General features: G+C 47.5%; 1 protein-coding gene across 8 annotated transcripts in view; it reads left to right on the top strand.

Annotated features, from left to right (window-relative positions):
• The window catches only part of LOC144179555 (protein capicua homolog), a 102575-nt gene that overhangs the window by 19088 nt on the left and 68465 nt on the right, over nt 1–15022 (top strand). For 6 of the 8 annotated variants that reach the window (XM_077707949.1, XM_077707952.1, XM_077707950.1 and 3 more), the window contains 2 exons: nt 5271–5315; nt 12941–13084. In XM_077707949.1, the coding sequence (XP_077564075.1) occupies nt 5271–5315; nt 12941–13084 (189 nt within the window). The remainder of the gene's footprint in view (nt 1–5270; nt 5316–12940; nt 13085–15022) is intronic. The other 2 variants (XM_077707953.1, XM_077707948.1) reach the window with 1 other exon arrangement.

Below are 15022 nucleotides of genomic sequence, written 5' to 3'. Positions count from 1 at the left end.
GATAGGTCCCGTATGGCACAGGCTGACAGGTCCTATATTATACACTTGACTCGAGAATTCAAAGTATTGGAATTTTCGGTTAATTGAAACTGATGTGCTGGTCCCGCCAGTTTTGCATGGAATCCAGGGGAAGAAAATTTCTCGGTAATTTGAAGCTGGAAGCCAGTTAACTGCAAGTTATTTCGAATCAGAAGCATCGAGGTGACTGTCCTTTCTTGATAAAATTAAAATTTTTCATTCGCAAGAACACTGCCATGTTCTGCACTGGTGTCTGCGCCATCGCAACTGAGGCAGCCTGGTGTTGATAACGCGGGAGGGCAGTTCAGACTCGCACCAGCACATGCACCTCTCGATAAATTGTCCTTTTTTTCCCGTCGCACCGTGTGCCACGAAAAATTCTTGGCACGTGCGGTCAAGGGCAAGAAAGGAGCGACACCACGGAGCACTAGTTTCAACTTGAGAGTTGAAAGTAGCGCTTTGTGGTGTCGCTCCGTTCCTGCCCTTGTCCGAAAGTGCTATTGTTTTCGCACCCACTCGAGCTTCTGTTCCCGCAGAAGCTCCTTCGATTCCCACTGTTCTTCATCCAAGTGAACGACACGTGTCTATCCACTGGGAGTTAAAACCTGGAAGGACTCGAGCTTTATTCGAGGGGACAAACATGTGGCTGTCCGTCCCGCATTCTCACTGTCTGTGTAACACACCAACCCAAACCCAAACTGCTCGACCATCGAGGACAGTTGGCAGGTCGCATTGAGCCGCGAGACCTGCACGTTTAAACTTCCCGCCAGCGCAACGCGCTTGTCATTGGCAGCGGCATAAAGACTAGCTGTGCATACTTGCCCCCCATGTTCCCACCCCCAACCAGTGCACGCAATAAACCGACAACTGGTGATGGGCGCGTGCTTAGGCGTGAAATACGCTCGCGAAAATGTCGCGTGGAAAGCTTTTCGTGCCGAAAGAGAAATATGGGCTCACCTCGGCCTTCAAAGCGGGCAAGTTCCTCTGGTAACGCCTGATAAGGGCACTACCGACGTTATCAGCCAATTTCGCAGCTTGTGGAAGAGGCGTCGGTGGTGGCGAGAGGAATAGCAGTTGTAACAGAGCTGTCAGTGGGGGTGGGGAGAAGCGCCGCTGCGGCGCCGAGTAAATTCGCTTCACCAGAATGAGAACTGCGGGGTTAGACATGTACTGCTTTGCAGTAAAAAACGAAGCAAAAGCAACTAGTCTGTGTCAAGGCTGGAAGTTGGAGTGACCCTAGAATAACCGTGCAATTGTCACCTCAGTTGCTGCATCAAAGCTCCTGTTCGAAAGCTGTATCAGAATGTCCGCATTGCAGTGCCTGCTCCTAGTGCCGGTACTCTCTCTACACGTGGCTCCGTGCTGCTCATCATAGTGGAGGGTGATAAACGTTTTCCTACCTGTTTCACACCTGGGTACTGTTACGATGTTTCCTTGGGCGAGCACACTCGAAAGAGGTGCGCTTTTAATGTACAGTGGATAAACACAGAACTAGGGAAGCGAGAACCAAGTTTATTTTTTTAACAGAACCAGGAAGATACACGTGGGCCGCCACTTGTGCCAACCACTGTGCGCATGCGTCAAATTTATTTATTTATTCCTGGGAAACTCGATTTCTCTAGGTACCAAGGCAATGCAAGCCCTCTATTGACGATACTGCGCATACGTTGGGCATGCCATTGCAGCGTGAGCTGTAGGCTCCCCGCATAATTTGGCTCTGGCTCTGTCATCGTCCCTATGATCGGCCATGATCTTTCCATTAGTTGCTCCTTTCGATCTTGCACATAACCTTGTTATGTCAACCAGGCATACGTGGAATAGGTAGTAGGCAGATGTAGTCCGGAATTATTCTGTAGTGGGCTTTGAACGCCCGTCCACACGTAATCTGGTACCGTTGGCTATGCGGATTTCTGAACGTGCGCTCTGGTGGACCAAGAAGCGATGAGGTAAATTTAAAATGCTCAGTGGAGCAGATGTCTAACTGCACATCCAATCAAGGGGTTTATCCCATGCATCACTGGCTTTGCTGGGTGGGAAATTTTTTAACGTCGCGTTGTACCCGCATTGAGCGATATCTGATTGGGTTATTTCTTTGGGAATGCGTCGGCACAATTTCCTCCGGGAAGTTTACCGGTTGTACCTTTTTTTTCCCCCCCATTTTTCGGTCTACCGCTGCCCTTGAAGAGGCTAAGACGTTTGTGCTTCTTCCTGGGTCTTCTCGTGCGCGTAGTAAATGCTATTTGTCGTTGCATTGCGTTTCTTTTTTTGTTGCCTCCCTGTTTTTCGAGGAAGAAAAGGTCACGGGCTGAGCTCGCAGCTGCGGCAAGCGCTGTTATTGTCGGCGTGACAATCGAACCGCAGCCGCATTGCACCGCATTTAAGCTTTCTTTTCCTTCATTCCCCCTTCTTGTCTCCTTCTTCGTCTTACGCCGCTCAAACCGTGTCGTCTACTACGGAAGGGCACATCTGCAACAATTGCACCGTGCGCGTCTCTCTCGCGCCCAATGTGCCCTCCCGGCCCTGCGGAGGAGAAGCATGTGTTCGGTGCCATTCAAAGCGGGCTTTGTGTTTTACTTCTCCAGCTTGTCGCTCTCGCGTTCGGGTGGAATTCGTCGTCTTCAGTGTTCTCATAATCGGGGCGGTGGTGACTCAGGCTTGTGCCGTTGTGGTACGACTGGGGAGCTGCTGCTTGTTCTTGTTTTTCTTTTCTGCGGGTATTTGTTTTTCCGAAAGCGTTTCGACATCGGCATCGCTGTCAAGCAGCAATTCATTTTGTGTGTTCAGACAATGAGCGCGGCGTTTCTGTATTTCTGTCTGGCTGTTTCAGGCGGGCTTCGTATGTCTCCTTTGTGGGGTTCTGGGCCCTTCAGCCGTTCTTGCTATTGTGGTTGTTCTTGTCCTTTTTTGAAATGACATTGAACAAATGCTAGTTTTTTTTTTGTTGTGGTTGTTGTGCATTTGTTGGCAGTGTAGCTTTTTTTCGGACTGGCGGATAGGGCGATCGCAGAGTACATAGCAGGGTAGCACTTGCCGTTCACGTCGCTCTTGCGTAAATGCAGCATTGTGCTTCCGTTTTGCTTGCCTTAGCTTTCTGTGTTTTGTTGGCTCGTTGAAGCGACGGTGTTGAGCGGCAACTGTCAGCACGTAATAAAGAAACCACCTTGAACTTGAGCATTTGCCGGGAAAATGTGTCGAAAGGGAGTCTCCAGCCAACGCCGCCTGTATAAACAGTGCCTAACGCGTGAGCGAAAAATGGCCAAACAGCCACTCTCCTGTTGCTCTCTCCTACCCTTCCCCGCTCCGTAGCCTTCCAGCGTGCTTTCGTGTCCGCCAGCCAGCGCCGCTTCTCGGAAACTATGCAAAATAGTGGAAAGTTTGTTTAGCGTTCCCGAGGCGGCGCTCCTACGCCTTCTTGTTTTTCGCCATGCCTGTCTGGCTTGGTCTGTCACTGATAAAACTTCCTTTGTCACGAAGCAAAATCCCTTGCGCTTCCGCAGGCTGATGCCGGCTTTGCGCGCTTATCTACTCGGATCACAGGCCCTGAAATTTTCTGAGTGGGGCATCCCCCCTCTATCCCCTCCGCATTTAGGTATTGTTTTGACCACCCTGTTCGGACTCCGCATCGGTACGTTCTTCTAAAATTGAGGACTGTACTGTAGAAGCGCCCGGACAGCGTGGCGGGATCGCAGCTGCTTATCCTTTTGTTTCCTATAATTTTCTGAAGTTTACAAGCACGTGATATTATTGGAAAGTAATCGTAGAAGTGAGCGCCTGAACAAAAAACGTGCACGCAATTTTTTCTTCTCTAAATACTCCAGAAAGAAAAAATATCAGTAAAATAATGGCTGCCCCATCCGAAAATATCGTTTTTCTGTTAGCTATATGTCTACCCGACAATAAGTATGTTCTTAGACTATTTCAGTCCGCCTCCATCTTTATCTTTGGAAAAATGCAGCAAGTAGGAAGCGAGCGACACGTTGAACGAGATCACCAGTGCGCCACAGAACTAGCGCCCCGTCACGGCTAAGATGTAAGCGAAACGGCCCTTGAAGCCCAACAGGCAAGCTGACAGACACGTCGTAGAAGTGGGTGCAGCGTTCGCGACTCGCGAGCAGTGACGTAAGGCGAGATGTCCGCCGGCACGCGCCACATAGCGGATCAGTGCCTGAACTAAGCGTCCCTACCCTTCCCATTGAAAAGCGCGCGACGCGTCAGGCAATGTTAATACAGGCGGCGTTGCTCCAGCGTAGCTCCTGCACTGATTTGAAGCGATTGACTCAGGTGAAGCAAGCTAACAGAGTCTGCTCTTGGTAACCGGGCACACGTGGGTCGGGTGAAAGTTGGCCTAATTAGTCGAGTTAATGAAGGGTGAGTTAACGAATTGGCTGCAATGCACTTTATTTTCAGGGAAAGACAAAACAAAAAAGAACAATCCTGCGTCGTATTTTTAGTTTTCACTTCGTGGTTGTTTTCTTCGCAAACCAGCGAAGCTTTTTCTCGCTTCTTTCAACCCTCTGTTAACAGAGCTTTTGATAACAGTGTGAAGAACCACTTTGCATGGAAAGTTGTTGTGCTGCCTAAAAGTGCTGTGTAGATGTGTTCAGGCAGCATTTTTTTCCTCGCAGCAGAGTGTAAGTGCGCGTTAATAGGCATAGTTCATAGCATTTAGGATGTGGCTGAAGTTGGTAGAACCTATTTTTAGCTTGAATTTTCAAAATACGCATTTCTTTCGTAGTATTTGTTGTGCAATAAAATTCATCCTAATCATTGCAGTGGGCACTGCCACATTTTGTCATGCCGATACGAGAGCCATACTGGTACAGCTCAAACGTATGTTTGCAGAGGCCATCGTGCTTCTTTAAGTGCTACTTTAAGCATGATTCTTTAAGCATAATTTCAACTTTGAGACCTGCACTCTGTAACACTCTAAGCATTCGTCTGCGGTGCAGTGCCAAGCAATATTTTTTGCACTTTGGGTGTCGTGATGTCTAAGCGCACATGTTTGTGGGCCATTCGATGAATGTATGTTGATCTTAGTTTCAGCAGCATTAGTGCATAGGCCCGCTTGAAGCCTTGAAGGGGTACAATACAGTAGTATTGAGTGTTCCTTGAAATAATGGTAATTAAGAAATGGAGAAAACTCTGGAGCTGCCGTGCTTGGCTCTTGTTCATGTAAGAACTGGTATGGCGCTTTTGTTTTCATCTTGGCTAGCCCTTATTTACTAATGCTTAGCAAGTCTTGTCTCAACCAGTTTTTTCAGAACTCTATCCAGGGAGAGAAGAGTGGAGATTAGCCTGTAAGTCTAACATCACTACTTTTTTGGGGGAGGGGGTCTTGGTATGGCACTGTTTGTGTGGCCCTGTTTAGCTTGTCTGCAGGTCAGCTGCCAAGAGGGTTCCAAATGTGCGCTAGCTCAAAGGGCCAATTGAAATAAACGCCTTTGGTGAGGGTCAGAAAAGGACAGGGAAAGGCCAGCATGCATTTCTTAAAGCCTTGTTGAGGAGGTCAGGGGCACCTCTTTCCAGGCATCTCGGGCACCTGCAAATCAGACTAGCATGCAACGCACCAATCAACGTTTGCCGTATAGGTGGGACTTGACTCTTGCACCAATTGGGAAGTGAGCACCTTTGGCAATGCTTTTGAAGCACCAACGCCAACCAGCTCCCTTTGTGGCCGGTCCGTGGAGGGAACTGTAAGCTCGGTTCCCGGCCGCAGTGGCCGCTTTTTCTGATGGCGGCGAAAAGCAAAAACGCCCCTGTGTACCAGATTTCGGCGCACGTTGAAGATCCCCAGGGGGTCAAAATTAAATCCGGAGCCCTCCACTACGGCGCGCCTCATCGCCTGTGTTGTGTCGGCACGTTAAACCCTACAATCAATCAATCAACTGAAAGCTCAGCATTGCGGCAGGTATCATTTGATTGCCGCTTTCACTAGCAGCGCAAGTGACGATCTCTCTAGCCCAATGTCCCCGGGCACTATCATAGCCTGTCCTGCATCCTACATGTTTTCGCCACGAGTTCCGTTCTGGTGAGTGGTAACACGCTGTAGCTAAAGCCTCTTTCTTACCAGTTCCAAGGGGGACCTCGCAGTCTCTCTCTGGCTCCTTGCGACAGCCCCCAAGCACAGCCACCACCCAGAAGCGGGACTGGGCGATTGTGCTGGTGGTGCCTGTAGTTCTGGTTCGGTGTGCTACGCAAATGAGGACGTCCAGTTAGCACAGGGAGGACTCTTTGCCTTAGTGCTCCCCATTACATGGACGGCTGAGGTTGTCTGGAATGAAGGGTTAGAGGGTCCGTGAACACAAAGTACAACTCTGCTGTTCAGCCTGAAAGAACTGATCTCTGGCAACCTAGCTTCATCCCAGCCACAAAAGAAGACGTTGTTTAATTAACCAGACAAGCACGAGAAGCTGTGTGATGAAGTGGGAGTAGAGGCGCCCCTCCACAACACAATCGCCGAATCTTCTTTCTCGGCAGTGGCTCTGGTCGGGGGCCGCCAATCACACCAAGATTTTCTTTGGCTGGGGAGTCGCCACTGCTTCGTCCGTGTTCCTCAGTATCTCCATTATTTGTTTGGAGCAGTCGTTTTTCAGTGAATCTAGTTTGTACATTGTCTTTTTGGGCCCCCGAGGAAACAAGAAGGGCTGCCTTCTGGGTAGTCTTGTCTTCTGAAGGGAAAAAGTACGGAGCTGAAACCATAGGTAGTGCAAAAAGTAAGCATATAAATTATGTTAGTGAAGACAGAATTAAGAAGTCTTTACTAGTACAAGCAGCAATCCTATGCCTTACAGCTTTGTTCTTTGTAGCGGGTAAGGCTAGCGGGGAGGGATTTTGGTAAACACAAGCGCCGCCTCTTTTGTGTGAAGCATAACTCAGAAAGCGAGAATTTACCAAATTAACTTGATCCATGTTCTTGAATCTGTACGGAATCGCGCAACAAGCCTTATAATTTCCGAGTGCTCCCGTGGTTCCAGCATTTCCGCCCTCAAAACCCAGTTTAACCTTCCCACTCTTGGTTCACGCCGTAGAATCTCGCGTCTTTGTCTTTATCATCAGTTTTTTTTTTCATTCTTTGCCCATAGAAAAGCAGCTCTTCAAGAGAGCCCATCGCATTTCTCTCACCACACATCTTAATGCACTGCATCCTGAGCATGCCTCCCGCACCGCTTTTTTTCAGCAATTGTTTTTTCTGCGCACTGCTCGTGAGTAGAATGACTCTCCTTCTGAAACTGCCATTATCATCGATTCGCAGTGTTTTAAGCGGACTATTGAAGCACACCCATGATGTTTTCTGACATCGTCATGTACCATATGCCGTATTTACGCCCAACCCTTAATGAATGCCCCAAGTAAAGGCCTTTGAGGAGCCGATAAATAATAAATAAATAAATAAATAAATAAGTTTCCGTCATTGCCCCCTAAATAAATTTCCGTCATTGCCCCCCGTTTTTTTTTTTTTTTTTTTTTAGACAAGGCTGTGCATTCTCGCAGTGATGGGAGCTCCCTGGTAATTTCTGACAGGTTATACATTGCATGGACGTTCACAAGCTTGCATGACTGTTTTCTCAGTCCCATTCTTGATAACTAGCACCACGGTGGTGGCGCTTCCGGGACTTGAAATGTCAAAAAAGTTGTGTTGGGCAGGGATAACTGCCGTCTCGTTTGTCATTTTCTACCCGAGGGTTTGTTATTCGTAAATATGTTCTCGGGCGAAACAAGTCATTTAAGGGGGCACACTGGTCTTAAAACAACTTCTTTTAATTTTCAAGTAAACTTCGTGAAACATGTCAGTCTTGCTGTTTTTTCCAACTGATTCCAAATATGCCATTATATTTTCAGTTAGCCAATTAGCTTTTGAGATAATGAGAGATAATCAGACATTTTTAGTCAAGCAATAGACAAAACAGTGTTGGTCATAAAACTAATCTTTACATTTGCCAATACTATTAACCCTGGTGAATGCAATAATCGAAGGAGTTTCTTGATGCATCGCTTGGAACTAATTTTACAGCCCATTAAACTTTGGCGGCACCAGTGGCAAGGAACCATTTTGGATGGCCATTTCAAACACGGAAGCTTAATTAATGAGGTTTAAAATTAGTTCCAAACGATGCATCAAAAAACTGCTTCGATTACTGCACTCACCAAAGTTCATAGTATTGGAAAATCTTTATTACAGTTTCATGACGAATACTGTTTTGCGTATATTTTGACCAAAAATGGCTAATTATCTCAATTATCTTGGGAACTAATTGACCAACTGAAAAAATAATGCCATATTTGAAATCAGTGGGAAAAGATAAGCAAGGCTGGCAAGTTTCACAGAGTTTACTTGAAAATTAAAAGAAGTTGTTCTATGACCAGTGTCCCCCCTTAAGATAAAAGTCAGTGATGGGAAGCGGGATCTGCTTCTGAAAGGTTGGCAACGTTGTCGTGGTTCGGGATAACCATTGGCGAGGCTGTCATCATCAACTGCGCAGTCACCGATCAGTTTTCAGTACGGCCCGACAATTTGGACGTGTTTGCAGAGGCAGTCTAGCAGCATATGTAGGGGCTTTCTTGGACTCGATTTCCAGCATTGCTCAATTAATCGAACATGTTTGCCATTCGTATTAGGTTTGCGAAACAAATCATCGATTGCGCCAATTAATCTTCGGCGAAGTCAGTCTGCTGCCGAAATTCAGCGAAACACACAATACTGCCGTTTCGAAGCACTTGCATTAATTTGTTTAAAAGAAAAGGGAAAAATGTTAGCGGGTAGAAAATGCTACAGGGGCAAATACGCCCACCCACCCTATGAGGTTGGACAATGCAAGAGAGCATCACTTCTCGTTGAGTTGTTGAAGCGTTGGTATGTGTTCGAATCGCTATCAGTGGCAATGCATGCATCGGCCATTAGCCTCTGACGGTTTGTGGGTTGGTGTGTTGACGTCGTAAACAAATTGGGAGCTGTGAATTGACTGTGAGCGTCTCACGGGAGAAGGCATTGTCTTTTAGTGGAGTACATGTGAATCATGCGTGGATGTATTGATGTTGCAGCCAAATAGAAATTGGCGAATTGGATGCACGTAAATTGTGAGCGATGCTCATGCAAGAAAAAATGAAAACGTGCTTGCAACTTGTTAAACCCACTGAAAATTCGAGCTACGGCATCTTAAAATGTGCGTATTTGCTACATGTCGTGGGAGATAATTATTAGGTAAGTTCTAATGTGTGCCGCGCGAGTGAAGTTTCTGTGATTACTTTTATTTTATTGCTTTTGTAATTCTGGACTCCTGGGTGTGTTTTTGTCTGTCCCTACGAAGGGTTTCGCAGAACCCTTTTCATTCATTAACTTACCCATTCTCGGGAAGAATTCTTCCATCTCCCAAAACACTCAAATCAGTGCAGGAATTTCAGCTGTAGAAGGGTGTTTGAAGGGTGAATGCAGCACTCTTTGACTGGAGTCTACAAAATTTGCAGCTCAGTGTACTCAAGGCCGCTGCAACAGAAAAGACGAGACGTTTTTGTGTGTGCGTGCACGCGATGACTTTTCTTTTTTTTCCCTTCCATTGTGCGCACAGCCAACTACGGCGAGCCGCATTTTGTCGAATCTGTCTTCTTTTTCCTCTGCCTGCGCTTAATAGCATCTTTTTGAAAAGCCTTAGGTCAAAGTTCAGCTCACAGGCTGCAGCCTAATGGCAGTTCGCGCGGCAGTCGTCAGTCGCGCCGCTCGCATTCGAACAGTGGCGTCGTCTTTTTTTGCCGGAGGAAAATGCCGACCGCGTCGGGGGACCCCGGCCGCCAGATGTCTTTCATCCTAGATCGAATGAGGCTGGGATTTGCAGGTGTAGTATGTGGGAGGAGCATGCCTGGTGTTGTTGTACGGCACTTCCATCGCTACGCGTAATTACTGCGATACGCTCGAACGACGTGCAATGCCTGAGAAGCCTCCGTGCTGTTGTTACTCCTGGTGCTGTCGTGGGACAAGCGCAAAATGCGGGGCGGTTTTGCAACGCGGTTTTAAATTCGGCGGCATGTGTGCGACCATCGCTGGGATTCTACTTTTTCCCGCTCTTGTTGGTGATGCTGCAAAGGTTGTGAGTGAGAGAAGTGTGTGGAAAGGGGGTGTGAGGATTCTCCCACAATGCTCTTTCCGTGCTCTCGTCTCAAGAAGGTCCCCATGACAATACTCGCCCTTCTTTCTTCTCCGTTTAAAAGCAGCTGCAGGCAATCCATCATGCCCTGTAATGCTGTCGTGCCTGGAGTTGCAACCTTGGGATAGTGGAAGAGTACGGCAAATTTTTCATGCGTGCTACAATAGGTCACTCGAGGGGAGAAAAAAAAAAAAGTCACTACATTAGTGCCAGCATGCAGGGCGCTTGTTTTTTTTTCGATGACGTTAAATGCTTTGACAACGGGGGACAACTCCAAGGCTGCTTGTGTTTTCTGTGTAGACAAAATGGCAGGCGCCTTAGATGGCACAATGCTCCTTTTTGGGCGCTGTTTTTTTACAGATGTATTGTGAATTCTTATGTGCACTCATTTGAATTGTATAAGACTTTATGGAACATTTTGGGAACAATTTGTGTTTTTATGTACCTACGAACAATGTTGTTTGAGTGGTCATGCGATATGTAATGCAGTGTGTTGCGAGCAGTGGATTTAAAAAATTGTTTTATGGCTCCGAGCTCTGTGTGTTGTGACATAAGAGTTTCATTTTCAGAGCGGTATTTCAGAGGTTGCCGTTAAACGTGAAAAGGATGGAACATGGGACAAAATGCCATTCAGCGCCATGTGCCTGCATTTCACGTGACCTTTTATAAGTGCAAATTGGTTCTTAGATGCGTATGTTGCATGCGCAGTTGTTGCCAGAACTTTTGACGCATTTGGGCTTAGCTGCCTCAAATAAAAAAAAAAAAAAAAAAAGGTCACGCAAGGCATCTAGCTAACCTATCCTAAGACTCAGTATGACAAACAATGCAGTAAAGAACAAACATAGGTTTTGTCTGACCGTCGATCGTCAAATGTTTTGTAGGGATGGGCGAATATAGATTTTGAGGTTCGAAGCGAATTCGAAGGGAATAGTGATTTGGTCGAATAATTTCGAATCGAATAGTTCGAATAGTACACATTGCAAATCACAAAGACAAATGAGCAACTTGTGACCTGACTAATGTACACAATTTTTTCTAATAATTAGAACTCGCGTAGGCACAGCATTGTGTAAAACTATTACCGGTTGAACATTTATTGCAAAATCTTACACACAGCTTTCCTTTGCTGTATTCACAAGTTTTCATGAAGAAATGCCTGTTGCGCCACATGCTCTAGGTGCCGCAGTTTCCGCCGGCTGCTCATTCACAAGTTTAAGCTCCGCTAAAAAAAGAAGTATTGTAGCCACTAGTATCCTCGGCCGTAGCCAAGCAAAGCGCAAGTGGCTGGCCGCCATTTTGAATAGGCTCGCTTAGTGCGGCGTACTGCCGCACTGAGCGAGCCTATTCAAAATGGCGGCATGCCTATTCAAAATGGCGGCCTGTACAAGTCTGCTGGCTTGGTGCCGCTATGTTCGGAGCGGTGTCGTTTCAGTTCCGCCTTTTTTTTTAACCTAAAGTGTGCTGGCAACCAAGAGCTTCGTCGAACCTCTAGGCAAGGCAGCAACTCGCCAGTGCCGGCACTGATAATAGAAATGTCCGCGTTGGTGGGTCTTGAGCCAAGCCTGGGGTAACTCTAGGAAAGCTTGACCGAAAAGCTTGGCTTTTAGCTGCCTATTCGGGAGCATCGAATAATTCAAAAATATCGAATTTCTGCATTCGGATCGCAGCGAATAACGAATAGAGAGCTATTCGATCGAATATTCAACAATACCGAATATTCGCCCATCCCTGATGTTTTGTCTTTGCTCCCGCTTCAGGGTTCAGCTGGAGTATTTTTCCATGCAGCAATGTGCGTGCTGGCCTCAAGTTGTGCCGCAAAAATCTGTGTGTGCAGAGTGAGAGGGTCAACAGCTGAGTAGTAAACGCTGCTTGTAGTATTGTGAGTCACGTTGATGAGCCATTCTGCTGCCAAGATAGCTGGTGCAGTCACAGAACCGGTGCAATCGCATTTGCAATCATAGCTGACGTCTGCAATCAGTGATATGCCAGGTTTGCTGTCACCCTTGGGGAGCCGTGTGTTGTAGTTCAAAGTCCCCTGATTGTTGTGCAATGAAAGAGGGTGGTGTTGTTGTTTTTCTCTCTTTTTTTCTTTTGCTTTTTGCTGTGGGGGAAAATTGCGCCATGTGTTCTCTGCAATGCGGGGTAAACAGGCGTACATTCACTGTTTCAAACGTTGCGTGGTGAGAGAAGCGGTTGGACTTGTGGAGCTGATGAGGCTGAAATTTCCGTGATTCCACGGTGAGCCTGTGAAGCAGAAACTTGTTGCAGTGCGGCTGTCATCACATTGGTAACGGTTCAGGGCAGGAAAACTAGTGAAGCGGGCCAGTCTGAACAGGTCTGCAAGGTCGATATCAACATGTGCGGGTAAAATTGCAGGAATATGATGGAAGTTTGGGTTTTTTTTTTTTTGTTGGTATACGTATTTCCACCGAGTCACTACTGTTTGCATGTTTGTAATCGGGCATGGCACATGACTTGGGCATGTTAAGGGATCTTGCTTGCAAAATCAGCACCGTAGCTTCTACTGAAACGCATCAAGTTTTTTTGTATCGTTCATTTGATCAGCACGGCCTTCGTGTAACATAATAGAATCTAATTATTGTGGAGTGATCCAGAATGTGCAGATTGCACCCGGTGGCAGGTGTTCTAACCGGCCTGCGAGATGTCAGCGCACTGCACTGGGTTTGGTTTTTCCCTCTCACAGGGGACGTTCTCCAGCCGTGAATTGTTTGTGGGGGCTCTTGCTTGCATTCTGGGTTGACAGTGACGGACGAACCGATTTTCAGGTTGGAGTGATGGCAAGCAGATCCCAGTGTTCCCGTGGCACTCGCTGGTGCCGTTCCTGGGCACCCACCCGTCGCCACCCAGCAGCGCCCCGCCCACTGTGACCACCGCCCCCGTGCCACCAGACGCCCAGCAGGCCAGCGGCGGTAAGGGTGGCCAGTAACGGTGGCAATGACGTGGCTGGCAGCCTTGCAGACCCTGCAATACGTTGCGAGGCGGCTCGGTGCATTTTCCACTTACTTGCTGATAGGAAGTTTTAAGGTCATTCGTTGCAGCTAACTTGCAAGGAATAGAAGGCATGTTTACTGGTTGGCCATGCACTTTTGTAGCTTTCTCTTTAAAGGGACAGTGAAGGCAAATAGCAAGTTGGGCTCTGAAGAAAATTCAACTGTCCCGAAACCTGTCGGCGTTTATTCGGCGGCGAAGGATGTTTTAATTGCCGAGAAATTAGCAATTGAGAAACGCATTTCATTTCTCGCGCCATTTCATGACGTTTCGCATGGAGTCAAAGGTTGCCAGAGTGAGACGGCGTTGTGGTCTAGAAGGTAAATTAAAACCTAGCAAGCGAACCATCGCGGCCACAGGAGCCACTGGTCACGCACTCTGCGCGTGCGACAGAACAATTTGCTCGCCCCACAGTTCCGTTACCTGCCACTCTCTGTGCATCAACCTTGGTGCCGTTTGGGACGCCACATGGTGGTTAAGCGATGTGATTGTGCCGCTCGGCCTTTTTACTTCACCTAAAAACGTCTATCGGACAGCGCAACCGTAGCAAGAACGACGACAGGGGAGCTCTTTTGATTTGCATTCTCGTTACGGATAGTCGGGTTTTAGTCTCTTCAATACACTTGGCTCAGCAATGTTGTGCCGTTGGTTAGTTCAACTTGAAACAGCGTCCGACACTAAATGTTTTCCGTCACGATGTGGTAATGCTTATTGCGCCATCTGTCGAATGCCTTGCGAAGCAAGTTGCCTACTAGCCCATCTGCCAGTAGTGTGCCTACAGCTTTTTCGAGCGCCCAGACCACTACTAATAAACACCTTGGCGCCAGTATCGAATGAAAAACGTGCATAACATGGTAGAAATATACGCACCGTAGTGAAAGCATAGCAGCACACAACGCCCCCATCCAAAAGACCCAGTTTTGACACGCACATTTTATTGAACTTCCAGACATTCAAGAAATGGTTTCAAACAAACGCGTTGTCACGGCATGCGCTTTGGACGCCAAAGTGCTAAATTAACAGGCGATCGATTCTCTCCTGTTTGCCATAAGGGTATCATTCTCTTCTTGTGATTTACGGGGGCCAAGAAGGTTTTCAAAAAAACTCGCACACATTCTAGATACCCGCTGCAGGGTTAGAGCACACTGCTGAATTTCATCGCGAAGCGAACGCGACCACACTACACACACAGCTTGGGCCGCCGGCCTGCGTGAAAAACTTCGTCCGGGCAGACAGTGATACGTAAGGGAGCAAAGAACTTGTTCTATTAGGCGCAGATAACTGCGCACAGAAGAGCGGAACCGTGAAAGGCCGACTCGCTACTTGCTGCCATGATGTAAACAAGGAGATAATAACAGGCGTGTGACTTCGCCAAACCTGCAATAACCATCGCAACCGCCACTGGCATTGCGGCTTGGCAGCTTGCGAATGTCAGCATGGCTTGAATTCATCACCAGCCTATCTACGCCCACTGCAGGGCAAAGGCCTCTCCCATTAATCTTCAACTACCCCGGTCCTGCGCTAACTGCGACCAATTTATCCCTGCAAATGTCTTGATCTCATCTGCCCATCTAACTTTCTGCCGCCCCCTGCCACGCTTGCCTTCTCTAGGGATCCACTCTGTTACCCTTAATGACCAACGGTTATCTTGACTTCGCACTACATGCTCTGCCCACGCCCATTTCTTCTTCTTAATTTCAACTAATATGTCCTTAACACGTGTTTGTTCCCTGACCCACTCCGCTCTCTTTTTGTCCCTTAATGTTGCGTCTATCATCGTCTGCTCCATTGCCCGCTAAATGTATGCTTTTTCTGTCTACGTAGTGTGTGATGTGTTGCTTGAGAAGTAGCTTTGGTGC

The sequence above is a fragment of the Haemaphysalis longicornis genome, unplaced genomic scaffold (assembly GCF_048455015.1).
Source record: "Haemaphysalis longicornis isolate Haplotype H1 unplaced genomic scaffold, Haemaphysalis longicornis Haplotype H1 scaffold_4, whole genome shotgun sequence".
NCBI classification, from domain to species: Eukaryota; Metazoa; Arthropoda; class Arachnida; order Ixodida; family Ixodidae; genus Haemaphysalis; species Haemaphysalis longicornis.
Note: the sequence above shows the minus strand (reverse complement) of the source record. Positions and strands in the feature narration are given on the sequence as shown.